We start from the raw sequence: 16,516 nt of genomic DNA, 5'->3' as shown, positions 1-16,516 counted from the left end.
AGGATACCACAGGGATTTCTAATCAATAAACTGCAGCACATTGGGATGGATTATAGGGTTGATAAAGTGGATAAGAGGAGGATTGAGGATAAAAAGAGTCCAGAAGAAGCCCTTTGCATAGAAATCTGTTCTTGGGCTACTACTGTTTAATTTGTACATTAATGATATAGGAAAGGATATGAGAGGAACTTCTCAGTTGTTTGCCAGTGATGGAAAGTTGGGTAGAGCAATACTTAATACAGATGATGTTAAAATTTTGCAGGATAATTTGGATAGACTGGTAGTCTGGGTAGAGGAGAATGGATGTCAGTTTAATGTGATAAAGTGTAAGATTATTCATTTTGGGGTGAAAAGATTACAAGCTGTATACCACATTGATGGAACTTTACTCCAGGCAATTGAAAAGCCAGAGATTTGGGAGTGTTAGTCAATAGGCAGTTAAAGATTAGAGGGTACATAATAAAAATGGCTAAAGCAGCTCATCGGATTACTTGGTTACTGAAGAATACTTTGATGAGCAGAGACAAGCAGGTTATTATTCCTTTTTATAGAGCCTCGATAAACACTATCTTGACTACTGCACACAGATCTGGTCACTTGGGTTTCTTTGCAAAGAGGAAGAGGTGGAGAGGATCCAGAGACGAGTAATGAAGATGGTAGCATGTCTATGGAATGAACCTTACGAGAACAGGTTGAAGAATTGTGGATTATGGAAACCAGTTGGCAGGCAGGAAAGGGGTGATATGATTGAGACATACAAAATACTGAAGGGCTTTTATGAGATTAATACAGTGGAAATTTTTCAGAACAGGTCTGGTGATTAGAGAACTAGGGCCATCCTTGGAAACTTAGCAAGAGTGTTAGAACTAGATTTTTTGCTTGGAGAGTGATGAATGACTGGAATAGGTTACCAGAGTCTGGTGTGGGTGCCATGACTGTGAATGAGTTTAAAGCAAAGTATGATACATACTGGGCAAATGTTGGATGGTGCTTGGCATTTAGGGCCTCCCTCGATGAGTCTAAGGAGTCCATGGACTAGCCTGTAATAATAATATTATAGGCTAAAAATATACAGTTAATTTGACTTATAGTTTAAAGAATAAAAATGAATGAATTATGAATTGAAAACAGCATATTGCATTATAGAGAAAACATTCTTATATTTGCCATATTAAAACATATACATTAACTTTAATTCCCTTCAAAGTTGAATTTTCAAAATTTTAATTATGTATAGCAATTTGTTCCTAAGAACAACATTGCTTCAAGCAAGTCTTCCTTCATTGAAGCTTTCAAATTTGATTTATTGATTTTTAGAGTTGGAAATAAATGCTCTACACTGGCTTGAGTAGGAGGCAATGCAACCACCAGATGTTTCTGAAAAAATTAAATGTGTATTATTGGAAAACCACTCACTGTTTAGTAAATAAAAAATAGTGAACAAAAGAAAATAGTGAAATGGAAAGTACACCATGAAGCATCAAAGCATATGTGTCACCCTCATGATTATGATTGACCAAATTAGTTTGAGCCATGAAACCAGTTTTTTAACTGGCTCCAGTTCCAACTCCTCAGTCCTGTATATTCATATTAATTGCCTTGGTATCCCATAATGCAAATCACACATGCTTTTTGGACATGTATAATGCTATGCATTATGAGAAAGACCATTACCCAACAATTTCAATCTTTTATTTTATATATATATATATATACTAGGGAGCTCTTCCCCCTGCCGCCTACGGCGCCCAACCCCCGTGTTCTGGACTGGTAGGCCGGTTCTCCTGCAATTCTGATACTCGAATTTTGTAGAGTCGACACTCAGGGTAGCCCTGAGTGTCGAGTCTTCAAAAGGGGACTCTTCCCCCCCGGCGCCTATGCCACTGAGCCCCCGTGTTCCGGACTGGGTAGGCTGGTTCTCCTTGAATTTCGATGACTCGAATTTTGAAGACTCGACACTCAGGGTAGCCCCTGAGTTTCAAAACGTTACAGCCTACATCCATTTCCAATTTCAGCTTATCATTTTATGGTATAGAGTATATATATATATATATATATATATATCAGGGGCAAATATTCCGGGTGTGTGGTGCTCATCTACGAAATATCAGTATCACCGATATTATATTTTTGCATTTATTCCTGTTAAAGACCCCAGTTGTTTGCAGACTTTGCATGATTCCTAAATTAAACACAATATACTAATTCTCATTGCCCTCTTCACGAGGGTAATGAATCATTAGTGCTTTATGATCAGGGTGCTTTTCGACGTATAAACATTGTGTCACATTCGTATTAATAGCCCAGGTGCACCTTCAAAATGCATTCTCCTTTGAGCCCTTCGAAAAGATGTAAAGAGGGCGCAGCGGGTCAAATTCTTAGCTTCTAGTATTTTTAAACTGCTGAGAAGGCAACACTGGGTGAGCTAACATTTTGAGCTCACCCAGCACTTAGTGGCCGTGATTGGTTATTGTGTCAACCAATCCAATTGAATGTTATCACTTGTCATGAGTTGAGTGCTGCTGTATCCGATGGCTGTATTACAAACAGCTGTTACACATGTTTTCTGGAACCGAAAATTTGAAAGCGGATGTAAGGAGAAAAATGCTGATTGTTTTTTCTTTTGCTTGTGCAGTATAGCATCGGTCGAGGTTGCAAAGTTTTTTAACAGTATAGAGACATTTTTATTCTAGTCTTTGGAAACAACAGACAGTAAAAAAATATCTATTCCTGAATAAAATGAATATTCTGTGTATTATAAGACATTGTTGATCTACAATAAAATACCAGCATATGTGAGATTGATAAGACAGACGAACTGCTGATACTAAAATAAAAATAAATAAATGTAGGATTCCCGAAAGTGTGGATAATTCCAATAATGATAGGATGTTATGTACGCTGCGTCTCAGTAAACAAAAAAAAATTCTTGGAAAACAGAACAAAATGTACACAAACCAGAGAAAGACACATAACATGGACAACAAATTTTACAAAATGATTGGCTGCTCCATCAAACCATATTTATTCCTGCCATGCTCTCTGTCTCTTTGTAAGTTTTTTTTTAATTATGCCATCATAAATTCACTTATTCATGTCTAGACTTTATAGGCTCATGCTATTCGCTCTACCCAGCAACTTATGGGACACACATATCACAAATGTTAATTATTAATAATTCGTTTAGCATTAATGAAAGTATTTCTACTCACTTATTCTTTCCTTTCATTTCCTATTCTCACATGTATTATAAATGATGGTTCACATGTTTTCATCTTTGAGTATTTCAAATATAGCATTCTCCTTCACTGTTGTTTTCTAATCAATCCTAATACAAACCGATTGTTCCCCGACTGCAGAAGTATTCAAAGTTATCCTGCATTTAATCGCATTGGACCAATTAAGATGAGTGCTGATGCGCTATCAACTCTCAACATTTTCATACATCGATAAAAATGGAATAATACTGTCATGTGCGTCCGCGGGGGGGACTCCCCCCCCCCGGGATCGAGTAAAAAATTCCACAAATTATAATCGTAAAAGTGACGGAGATATGTAACCTTACACCCTTGACCATGGGATGCTTTTTCTGTCTTAATATTTTATTATGGGTTGGCCTATTTCGGCCCACGGCGGGGTAGAACACGTGTTTTATTGCAGCAATAAAGCACATGTTTTTGGTTCATCTTTTTCTGATTTGTGAAAAAAAATGTTCATTACTGTTTTGTGAACAGCGACCAGTGTTCGCTTTCCCTCTGTGTCTAGTGAATCACTGAGTGAAGTGTGAATTGTAAATTTATAGTGAAAAAATTTAAACAGAAAAATACATTTTTTAATTGTAATTATAATGATGTAATTAAATAATGTAATTATTTAATTACATCATTTATATATATTTATATATCCTTAATATATATATCCTTAATATAATATCCTTAATAAGCAAACAAACTTTGTTTGCTTACACTTGAATAAAAGATTAAACAAGAATATAATGTCTCGCCAAGTTTAATTTAATCTTGTCTCATCTTTCTTTTACCTTGCGGTATCAAGGGTTTATTAATCATCGCACCTCAAATTGTTCACAGGATAAGGTGGTCAGCCCTACACACTGGTGTGTATCCTATGTCCTGTAGTGTTGAGTTCTCAAGGCCAGTTTGCCTGATTTGCAGGATGAAAAACCCCATGATAAACTGGGGGAAAACCCTACTGTCCATGCCCAAGACCGGCTAACTTGGCTATGACCGAGGAAGATCCTTCAGCTCCTCACTTCACCGACGGGAATCGAAACTAGGACACTCCTTCCCCAGGCATATTGTTGCGAAGCACACAGCCACTAGACTAACCATGCAGACTTCGTTTAATTTAATTTATAACTAATTTAAAAAACTCTATGAAAAAAAAAAAAAGCTGCATCCTTTATCTGCTTTTCAAACTCCAGAGACCACCCAAAGTCCCTAGACCTGCCAGATACCATGCAGTTGTAAGCTTTCCTGTTACAGCCAGACATGCAGGTCAGCCAGTTTAAGAATTGCTGAACAACATAAAGACTACATCTGGTTCCACTGCTACAGCTGCTCAAGGCTTGCTGACCGTTCCTTGGACACCCACAATTAGATACGGAGAAAAAAGGCCACTATCTCCACAGGAGCAAATTTAAACACGACAAACTTTTCCTAGAATCTTCCTCAACCTTAAGGAATTACCCAGACCAAAACAGATTTGACTGTATGAAACTTCTTCAAATCTGGGAGGCGCTCGTCTTTAGAAGTCCAGTTCAGTCTAGTAGCCAAGAACACCAATCCCAGCCCACTAGGGAGTCACTATTTAGCACTGTAGACTTGCCTTTGCTGTTCTGCTGCAGTCATATTTACTTTATGCAGTGTGCATTCACATATCAATTTATTCTCTTTTTTCCCTAATGATAGCAATTTTAAAAATTTTTAAATAAAAACATTGGAAATAAAGTTATTCTAATATGTAGTGTACGTTGTAACTTCCTTATGTAATATCATTATAAATAACCAACATATCGGCCTTTGTTACTGGAATCAGCTCTTTACTTTATAAAGCTGATGCCATATTGCTGAATAAATCCAACACATTTTTCATGACCATTCAACTAACCTGAACAGCTGCTTTAACAAATGTGACATGAAAACAGCAATAAAAGACAAAAATGAAAATAGGCAGGAACATGGAAAACATCAACTGCATTTCCAATGGAGAACCTATAGGATAGGTAAATTATTTCAGTTATTTAAGTATAGTTTTTCAGTGTTTTTACTAAACAGCTTAAGGAAATTACAACGTATACTAGGATATACATTAAAATAAATTTTAATATACTTCCAATATGCCATTTTCATAGGAACTTAAAAACAAGACACGTGCACACAAGCACAACAAACAGTAAATGAGGATGAAGCAGGAAGCTATTCTTTCTCCTAAAAGTCCTGATGGTGCCCCCTAGTGGACAATGTTGGTATTCTTGGGCGATTGGGCTGAAGGTCTTCTGATGTAGATTTCTCAAATTTGGGGCAGTTTCATGCAACCAAATTTGTTGAGGTTTGGATTGTTTCTTAGGGCTGAGGCTGATTCCATAAACAGCCTTTCATATTTTAATTTACTATGGTGTATTATCGTGGCTTTCTTCCACCTATTCTATGGCGGGTGTCCAGTGCATGGTCTGCAAGACAAGAGTGGCTGTATTATTGAAACCAGATGTAGTCCTTGTGTTCTGAAATTCTGACATTAGTTGTCCTGCTTGTTTGGCCAAAATAGGACAGCTTGCAGCTGCAAGGGACATGGTATACACCAGGTAGGTCTGGGGGGTGGGGGTGGGGGGGTCTTTAGTAGAGCAGATAAGGGATGCCAATTTTTTATAAGATCTGTAACAAGAAGCTGTCATGTTTTTTTAGGAATTGTAATTTTTTCCGAGGTGCCTCGGATATAGGGTATGGTGATGGATTTAGAGCCTTGTGAGAGGAGGGGGGGGTTGTGGTTTATTGGTTTCAATATTTTTTTGGGGGGGTAGCCATTTGCTCAGAAAGTGTTGAGAATGTGGTTTAGTTCTGTGGTTAGGGCAATGTCATTTGAACAGATAAGTTTAGCCCTGTTGTGTAGCATCTTAATGACGCCATATTGTTGTGAGGGAGAGTGGTGGGATTGTTGGTGAATGTATCTGCCTATATGGGTGGGTTTTCTGTAGACTGAGAAAACCAAGGTTCCATCAGGCTGGCAGGTGACTAGTGTGTCTAAGAAAGGAAGGCAGTTGTTTTTTTCTTCTTCCAGGGTGAATTTGATTCTGGGGTGTTGGTTGTTTAAGCGTGCTAGGAAGGAGAGGAGCGCATCAGAGCCGTGTGGCCAAATTGCAAACACATCATCAACATAGCGAAGCCATATGGTTGGTTTTTGTGGGGCAGAGCTTTCTCTTCAAAAGTCTCCATATAAAAGTTGGCCAAGGGTGGGGAGAATGGTGAACCCATGGCTGTCCCCTGTATTTGTTTGTAGAATTTTCCTTGCCAAACAAAATTAGCCTGAGTTCATTGTGAACTGAAATAGGGCTGTGATATCGGGAGGAAATTTAGCTTGGATTAGCTCTTAGGATTCTTTGAGTGGGACATTTGTGAATAAGGAGGAGACATCAAAACTGACCATTACGTCTGTGTTTGAGTGTAAGGTTTTCTATGGTGGCTTTGAAGTGGGCTGAGTTTTTTATGTGTGAAGGTGTGTTGCCAGTATAGTGAGTGAGAGCTTTGGCCAAATGTTTACCTAGTTTGTATGTGGGGGAATCAATGTCATCCGTTATGGGACGTAAAGGCACATTTTCCTTATGTATTTTTTGGAGTCCATAAATACAGGGGGGGGGGCATGGAGTTAAATGGTTTTAATTTGTTCGTGGCTTCTACAGGCCAAGAAGTAACCTTCTTAAGGAGCCTGTGGAGTTTTCTAGTTTGTGAGTTAGTGGGATTGTACTCGATAGGGAGGTAAGTTGTCTGATCTAACAATAGAGCATTCAGCTTACCTGTGTAATCCTTATGGTTAAGCAATACCGTGGCGTTCCCTTTATCCATTTTGGTGATTATTATTTCCTTTTTTTTTTTTAATTCTAGTAGAGATTTAATTTCCTTACTGGGCATGTAAGTTTTTGGTGGTTTTGCTTTGGTCAGAACACAAGCTACATCCAGTCTAATATCGTTGGCGACGTGGTTTGGAAGGTGTCGTATCCCGCGTTCAATTCGTATCATACGTATCATCGTATCATTTGGGAAACCTACATCAGAAGGCCTTCAGTCCAATCGCCCAAGAATACCAGCATTGCCCACTAGGGGGCACCATCAGGACCCTTAGGAGAAAGAATAGCTTCCTGCTTCGTCCTCATTTACTGTTTGTTGTGCTTGCGTGCACGTGTCTTGTTTTTAAGTTCCTATGAAAATGGCAACGTGACGTTGCCGAAATATTGGAAGTGTATTAAAATTTATTTGAATGTATATTCTAGTATACGTTGTAATTTCCTTAAGCTGTTTAGTAAAAATGCATAACCAACGTCTAAGCCTTTCCACGAGAGTTTTTCAGTGAAGATAGCAAATTAAATTTAGTAATAGATAATAGGATAAACAAAGCTAGTATGGTAAGTAGTCAGTTGAATAAATGTATGTGGCATAAGAGAGAAATTAGCTAAATTGGTAAACTAGCAGTATCCGAGAGTTGAGTTAGAAAGCTATAAAGTTAGAGAGTTAAGTTTGATGAAAGACTAGGCACCAAAGATCTGAGAGTTTTGAGGAAAACTGGAGGAGAGAATAAATATCATTGGAGTAGAATCATATTAAAAAGAAAGATATTAGAAAGTTACTTGACACAAATAAGTGGATTAATGTTATTTAAAGACCTGATAAATAAAATATTAATTTGGAAGGAAGTTACTAGAAATGAAAAAACTTAATCATATAGTACTGTCAATGTCAGAAATTTGATTATGATGAGCATGCATTAGAATTATAGAGGACAGGCTTTCTGTGATCCATTTAAAATGGTTGTCTGTATGGATTGCATTATGAAAGAAAGTGGCATTAAACCTGTTATTAGAATCTGAGATGTCACACTTAGTTCTTTGCTTTATGCAGATGATGATGTTGTATTCCTAAACAAATCCAGTGGAGGTCTCCTGGGTTCTCTAACGAAATTGTATAACAGTTCTAACAAATTTGGCATGAAAATTAGCAATAAAAATCCAAAACTATGAAAATAGGCAGGAATATAGAAAACTTCAGCTGCATTTTGAATGGAGAGCTGATCGAACAAGTAAAATATTTCACTTATTTATGCAGTTTTTAGTGAAGATGACAAGTTAAATCTGGAAATAGACAACAAAGTAAGCAAAGTTGGTGTGGTGGGCAACCAGTTGAATAAATTTATATGGAATAAGAGAGAAATTAGCCAGAACATTAAACTAGCAGTATACAAGACAACATTTAAACCAGTTTTAAGTTATAGATATGAGAGTTGGGTTAGAAATAAAACACTTGATCAAAGATTAGAGACTAAAGATATTAGAGTTTCTAGAACCTTTGCTGCTGTTTTACACTAAAATGAATGGGCATGTTCCCAAAGTGATTTACGTTTGTAACAGTTGTCTTGCGAATGATTTATAAAATAAATTCTCTGAAATATCTGCAAGACTTTGGTTGATTGGATGGGTCTATAACCCCCCCACCCCCCAAAAAAAGAAGAAGATTATGTAATGCATATGCTCCTTTTCTTTTAAAATAATTCAAATCCTCTTTTTCAAGATAATTGTATCAAATAATTTATAATTTTTCGATAATAAAAGTGAAACTGATCATTATAAATTAAGAAATTATTTTGGCATAAATAATGTATCAACATGTAAAAGAAATGTCAGTATTTCTGTTAGGATATTTGCTAATCAACAGTAGAAAAGAAAACAACATTCTTGGTGTATATTGCACTACAGCTTGAGGCACTTTAGTCTGCCTTTAGGGTTCTCTCCTTTCTTTCTCAATAGCAGTAAGAGTAATAAGCCTTTAGCTTTTCCTCCAGCTAAAAGCATATTATCAAGTATTTCTAAAACATTGATTATTTCAGAAATAGCAACCAGCAATAGAAGTAGTAATATTTAGATTTTTGTTTTAAGAAAAACAAATAAAAATAATACTACTAAACTTTCTTTTGTGTGGTATGCATATAAACAATTTTGCATGGTGAAAATATAGCATAGTATTTCTAAAATTTCAAATAATTTCAGCAGACAGTAGAACAGCTGATTTTAGATTGCAGAGAAATAGCTGTATACAAGACAGTGTTCAAACCAGTTTTAACTTATGGATCTGAGAGCTGGGTCAGAAGTAAAACACTTGACCAAAGACTAGAGACCGCAGATATGAGAGTCCTGAGAAAGATTAGAGGCGTGAACAGATGGCATCAATGGCAATATCATATTAAAAATGAGGATATTAGGAAAGAACTTGACATTGTCAGCATCCAGGAATGCGTTAGCAGAGCTAATCTCAGGTGGTATGGTCACTTAAATAGAATGTGAGAGGAAAGATTAGCAAAACAAGTGTTCTCTGCCAGGTTGGCAGGAAAATGACCCAGAGGAAGACCAAGATATAGGTGGATTGATACAGTACAAAGTGCCTTAGACGATAGAAATATAAGATCTGATAATGTTGGAGTCTTGACAAGTAACAGACTGATTTGGAGGAAAATTGTAGATAGGAAGTTAGTAATGATGTAATTTTTTCATGTAGTACTGTCATATCCTGTACACCCCTTTGAGGGTACATGGCAGGAATTTGATGATGATGATGATGAGAAATAGTACAGAATTAGAAGCTTCATGGTATAACAAGCTTATTGTCGTATTTCTTTTGTCAAAACGGTAAAATGAAGTAACAGATTTTGAATACTGTCTAGAAAAGTTTTCAAACCTGTAGAAATTTAAAGTAGTTGTGTAATTGAGTTCCAGGAGAGGATGAGGTGGGGGGGGGGTACACATTAGAAAATCTTTAAAATGAGAGAAAATTTTGAATCATTCTATATATGATATCTTTCATATTATATTTTCAACATATCTACGAGGATATGCACTGGATATTATCGTAATGTGCATAATACAAAAAATATATATATATATGAAGGCGACGAATCACTGCTAAAATATCATTGGATATAAATTTTTGATACCAAAAAGACTCGCACCGAGCAATGCAATTTAACATTTGTTGTTCATAAAGACAAAAAAAAAAAAAAAAAAAAACGTTTCTAAAACTGAAATGTCATGATCCATATATGAACCATATGATGATATTTTGCTAGGCAAGAAAGCAAAAGGTCATATTGATTTCAATAAATATTATTCAAAATTATAACTATTTGACATAATATTTTCAATGCGAACATTTGAAAATTTGCGAAAAAAATTGTTTCTGTATTGTGAGTAAAGTGAAAAAACAACCAGTGTAACTGTTCCATTGCACTGATTTGAAGAATAAAATATAGCAAATTTACTATTACTAAATAGATTCATTGCAAAGGCTGATCGGTGGTCATTTATTTTTGCACATGTGAAATTCGTTTCAATTTTTGGGAAGAGACACAATAAATCATTTTAGAGGCAGAAAGGTCAGATATCTTAGGACAGTAAAGGAAATTCCAAGTAACACAATAGATGCAAAGACAGGTGACACAAAGGTCACTCATCAACAGTTATTCCACTAATGGCTCTAGAATAGCCGTAATGGGATTAACTGCAGAGGAAAGTAATGGCATGATAAAAGGTTGAATGCTGATGAAGTTTTGATCCATGAAAAAGGCTAGGGAGGTCTGGCTATTTCATCCACCTCAGTCGGTTGGGGGATTAAAGAAGTTAGACCAAATACAATGCTTGAACAGTTTTGTGATGTTTGATGAGAAGAGGACTGATAAGGCTCAGCACTTTGGGTATGATCTATAGCAACATATTTTAATTATTGTTTAGCTTTTTACTATTCTTTTCCAGTGGGAGATCACGTATTCTTTTATGCCATTTTATTTTCCAAGTATGCACTACATGAAAGCAAGTTATTAAGTATATGATATTACCTATATGTAACATTTGAGTATTGTGGAGGAAGTCGGTATCAGTTAATGTTGTTATAACTATATTTTTAAAACATTTATTTCTAATTTGATTTTTTAATCATTGAGATATTATTACCAGATGAGAAAAAAAAAGAACTACACATGTTTGAAACAAATATTATATGTTTTCAGCATTCATCTTGCTGAAAATTTTTTCACTTGATTATACTATAAATTGAAGATGCCATGAAATTATATTCTTTATTTCATCTTTTATTTAGATGTAAGCAAACAAGTATTTGTTTGTGAAGTCACTTCACGACTGGGCTTCTTGTATATAGAGTATAACTTATGCTTGGATAAAGGATGAAACCATCTTTAATTTAGAGTATAACAAGAAAAAAACTTTCAGCAAGATGGAAAGTTGTATATGTATTAGCAGCATCAGCTATAAATTGTGCTATTTTAAAAAAAAAAAAAAAAAAAAACATGCAAGTGGAATTAAAAACATCTGTCTTGAGACAATTTGAGGCCTAGTTTTGCTTCATCTCACATTTGCAATACATGTCTTACATTGTAACGGTTTGAATTTTTTTTTATTTATATTTATTTATTTTATTTTATTTTTTATGCTGTTCTCATCCATGAAAGGTTATTAGTAAATCTATAATGCATTTGTAACATTGGTGAGCTAAGGATTCTTTTTTTTTTTTTTTATCAGTTTTATATATTTTTTGCAATTTTTTATTTATTTTTGCATAGTCTGAAAAATCCTGCTGTAGAGAACACACGTGGAACTTTTTCAAGTAACACAATTCACCATGCCTCTAATAAGTAGTCTCACGCTGGGTGATGAAATTCATCTCCCTTCTAAAGATGATCGCAAACATCAATGACCACAGTGGGATTTGAACCCACTATCTGTTGGTTAAAGAATGGGTATGCTAACTACTCTTTGCCAACCAGGCTGGCATTCATGGTGAAATGCTGCATTTCTTTAGGTAATTACTATAGAAACAAATTACATATTGTGTATACATTAGTACTAATATCAAAATGACATGAATTATTTTATTATAAAATGGCTATAAAAGTAACACATAACCACATTTTGTATTGAATCACAATGATGACATGTCGGAGAACCCTGCATGAAATCAAACATGCCATTCCATTTAATAAGCAAAGTGTGATGATGTTGCACCAGGTGACAAATTATTTTCAGCTTATTAGAGTTCCTATTGAATGAAAATTGGAATATATTAACATTTAGTAAGGACATTCAAAATCGATATTCATACATTTTGTTGTTGCTGTGCAACAGTGTGCATCTGTCCATTTTGGAGTCTCGCTTTATGCACTGTCCTGATGGGATGGAGTTTGATATTGTCACAATTTCAGTTATTCTGCAATTATGCAACACACTATTTTTAAAGCATTTTTCCCCCCCTCCAGTCCTTATTATATGGATCTTCATAGTAACTGCAGTAATGGTTGCTCAGAAAATTAGATCTAATTAAATATATGTGTTCAGAATTTTTATGTTTGTTCTTGGGCAATTTTTCTTTTGTTAAATGGGTTTATTCCTATTTTTTTTTTTTTCACACAAGCTGAAAAGCATAATAAAAATATCAGTACCAGCAAATGTGCCTTGTATGATTCTTAAATCATTTCCATGTTTGTTAGTATTTATCTTATAAAAACATGCACTACTATAATCTGCATTTGTTAAGTTGTATAAGAAGACTAATTCCATATTATCGACTTTCTTGAATAAGTAAAGTTTTTCAGCTATGTGACAAGATATTGAATTAAATAAAGATAGCAGATTTTTTGATACAAGGAGTGTTAATAAATTTGTAGGTTATCTCATGATAACCTACAAATTTACTGTATATAAAACTGTTTTGCACTTTTCTGATGAAAATTAATTCATTTAATGTTTTAATTAATGAAAATAATGCCATTCACAACATATTGACATGTTGTGAATGGCACTATTTTCTTTAATCTTTGCATGTATTGGGCATATTTTGGAAAGTGTTGTATTAATTCTTTTGCTATTATATGTTATGTAATTTGTCTATTTTATTTTTTTTAGCCCCACAAAAGCTTGCATTGCTGCGTCTGTAATCTTTGTTTTGGATAAGAAGACTGATTTAATATCTGCTCCTCATGCACTAGTTTACTTTGGAATTGTAATTTTCTTTGTATACTTCAAGTTGTCATCCATACTTTTGGGCATCCATGATCCATTCTTACCTTTTGAGAATCTCTTCTGTGCTCTGTTTTTGGGAGGTATCTGGGATACAATTGCTAGGCTTCTTACTCCTGCCAGCAAGAGTGATTCAAGTGGACCAGCCAAAGTAGATACTGCCAAAAATGGAAAAGCTGATTCTGCCAAAAAAAAGGAGTAAGCTGAGCCTAAATATTAAGAGTGGCTGAGTAGAAGTGTAAGTATCTGGTCTGGTTATTCTTCTAATGTAAATTCTGTAATTTATCTTAAACTTATGTCAGATTATTCTCGTAGAAAGCTTATACGCTGGTTATACATAATTATTAATTAACTTAAGGAATTCACAACGCACAATAGAATATAAATGAAATTAAACTTTAATATATATTTCCAATATTTTGGCAACGTCACATTGCCATTTTCAAGGAACTTACAATAAAGACACGTGCACACAGGCATTACATACATTAAATGAGGACGAAGCAGGAAGTTATCGTTTCTCCTAAAAGTCCTGATGGTGTCCCCCCTAGTGGGCTATGTAGGTATTCTAGGCCGTGGCTGAAGGTCTCATGATGTATGTCTCCCAGATTTGGGGCAGTCTCATGCAAACAAATTTGTTGAGGTTTGGCATGTTTCTTAGGGCTGAGGCTGATTCCATGAAAAGTCTTTCAAACTTGAACTTGCTACAGTGTATTATTGTGGCTTTCTTCCACCGTATTCTGTGGCAGGTATCCAGAGCATGGTCTGCAAGACCAGAGTGGCTGTACTGGTGAAAACGGATGTAGTCCTTGTGTTCTGAAATTCTGATATTCGCTGTCCTGCCTGTTTGGCCAGAGTAGGACAGCTCACAGCTGCAAGGGACCTGGTATACACCAAGTAGGTGTAGGGGAAGTGGTTGGTCTTTAGTGGAGCGGATAAGGGATGCCAATTTTCTATATGGTCTGTAACAAGAGGTCAACTCATGTTTTCTTAAGATTTTGGTAATTTTTTCCAAGGTTCCTTGTGTTAAACTGTGAATGAAATTGTTTTGTATATATATATATTTTTTTTTTCATTCACATTTAACATAATATACCATATACCAAGCAAGACTTGTGTAAATATTATTTAATGTAAACAACTTATTTTACAATTTAATATTCATATTAAATTTTTAACTTAATTTTGTCTAATATTTAAACTGTTTACCTTAATTTTGTCTAATATTTAATTATTTAATCAAAGATATATGTATTAATAATGAAAAGACTGTATTAAATATTAAGCTATTTTAATTATTATTATGTTAATATTATAAGAACTTGTATTTGATAATTTAATTGCGCATTAATTAAAATGTAAATATTCTCTATTTATTCCTATTTGTAGAAATTTAACGTTATGCAATACCTCAATTTTATTATGTTTTGTTTTGTTGTCATGGAGACGCATGTAAGTAAGCAGCACGTTTTTGGAACACCACGTGAGGAGAAAGCTTATTGAAAAGAGTTTTAGTTAAAGAAATCACGAGAACAATTTAGGCGGGAAGAATGGATATAAAAAGCAATGAACACTGAAATTATTATTAAGAGAGAAAAAGGAGAGGATTGGCATTAGGTTGGAATCGGAGCATTCAGGAATCACAGTGTGATAATAGCGAATCGGCAAGTCACTCAAGCAGCTAATAAAGTCTACTAGTTGAGAGGCGGTTAGCTAATAAATTGTAGAATAACAATTATAGCTACGGAAGACAGCTGAGTGACTACTAAATAGAATAGCGATATTTGAGTTGAGATTTAATTTCAGGGCCGACCTGTCAAGGACACACAGAATCTTGAAATAAAGCACGGGGTTACTAGAATAGAAGAGGCCGTAAAATTGAAGTTTACCGTTAGCTGTGCTTAGAATTATAGTGCCTAAAGAATTAATCGAATGCCGGAGGAATGAACAACTGTGCATATAAAACCTAAAGTTAAAGAATTGTTGTGTATTGCCTTATTTCATGAGTGATCAGTAGTACTTTATGCAACAACGTTTGTTTATGTGTATTGTGACGGATGATTAATTCAGTTATTGCTTAGAAGAATTTATTTAATGAGTGCCGTTTACTGTTTAAAGTGTTTACAGTTGTAAAAAGTGTAAATGTATAAGTAGATGAAGATAGAAGATTATCGGTAAGATTATTCCAACCATTAATATTCCTTATGCAGAGATGTGAGTGTGTTTCATCTTAGAATTTCCTTGTGTTTACAGTAACTATTGCAGAAGTTAGCTGAAGTGTAAATTTAAAAGTGTTTGTTTGTGAAGAGGTATTACTGCAATTTTTGTTGTATTTGGAACTTAAGGAACTGTGAGAAGACTGTATTATAGAGATAACAGATTTATCATTGTCTGAGTTGTATGATTGAATTTATCAGAAGTTAAAATGTTTGTGATATCTTAATTACTGATTTGAATTTAAGTGTAAAATTTATGATTCTAAAATTAAATGTTTGTTTTTGCTAATCAAAAGTTGTATTTTGCCTGAATCTCTTTTACTGCACCATTCATAAAATATTCGAACCAAAGCGGGAGTGATAAATAAGTTAAATATACTCGGCCAGTATATATAATATTAACACATAAAAGGAGAGATAGTTGTGAGTTGGTTTATCTTCAATTCCTGAACTAATTCAGATATAAAGTGGCGCAGTCTTTAAATATAAATTTTCTTTATATTTGAATTAGAAATCAACTTACAACGTATCAATTAGTAAAGAACATCATAATAGTAATCATGTCAGATCCAAAGTAAAGATTGACAAGAAGTAGGATCCAACACTTGGATGTAGGGAATGGTGATGGATTTAGAGTAATCCTTGTTGTGAAGAGGGGAGGGTTGTGGTTTACTGGTTTCAATATTTTTTGGATTTTTTTTGCGGGGGGGGGGGGGTAGCCATTGGCTGTGAAAGTGTTGAGGATGTGATTTAGTTCAGTGGTTAGGGCATTGTCATTTGAACAGATTAGTTTAGCCCTGTTGTATAGTGTCTTAATAACTCCATGTTGTTGTGTGTGTGTGGGGGGGGGGGGGATTGTTGGTGAATGTATCTGCCTGTATGGTTGGGTTTTCTATAAACAGAGAAAACCATGGTTCCATCAGGCTGGTGGGTGACTAGTGTGTCTAGGAAATTTATTATTATTATTATTCGTGACACCTCCAAGGAGTCTGAAGACTCA

General features: G+C 34.9%; 1 protein-coding gene across 1 annotated transcript in view; it reads left to right on the top strand.

The window, feature by feature from the left end:
* LOC150095593 (trimeric intracellular cation channel type 1B.1) overlaps positions 1 to 16,516 on the top strand; it is a 155,446-nt gene that overhangs the window by 123,715 nt on the left and 15,215 nt on the right. The window contains exon 5 of the mRNA XM_090409760.1: positions 13,187 to 13,538. Within this exon, the coding sequence (XP_090265886.1) occupies positions 13,187 to 13,502 (316 nt within the window). The 3' untranslated portion in view covers positions 13,503 to 13,538. The remainder of the gene's footprint in view (positions 1 to 13,186; positions 13,539 to 16,516) is intronic.

Source organism: Typopeltis vanoorti, chromosome 20 (assembly GCF_054136105.1).
Source record: "Typopeltis vanoorti isolate ZY-2024b chromosome 20, IOZ_Tvanoo_1.0, whole genome shotgun sequence".
Classification (NCBI taxonomy): domain Eukaryota; kingdom Metazoa; phylum Arthropoda; class Arachnida; order Uropygi; family Thelyphonidae; genus Typopeltis; species Typopeltis vanoorti.
The sequence above is the reverse complement of the archived record's forward strand: the minus strand, read 5'-3'. Positions and strand labels throughout refer to the sequence as shown.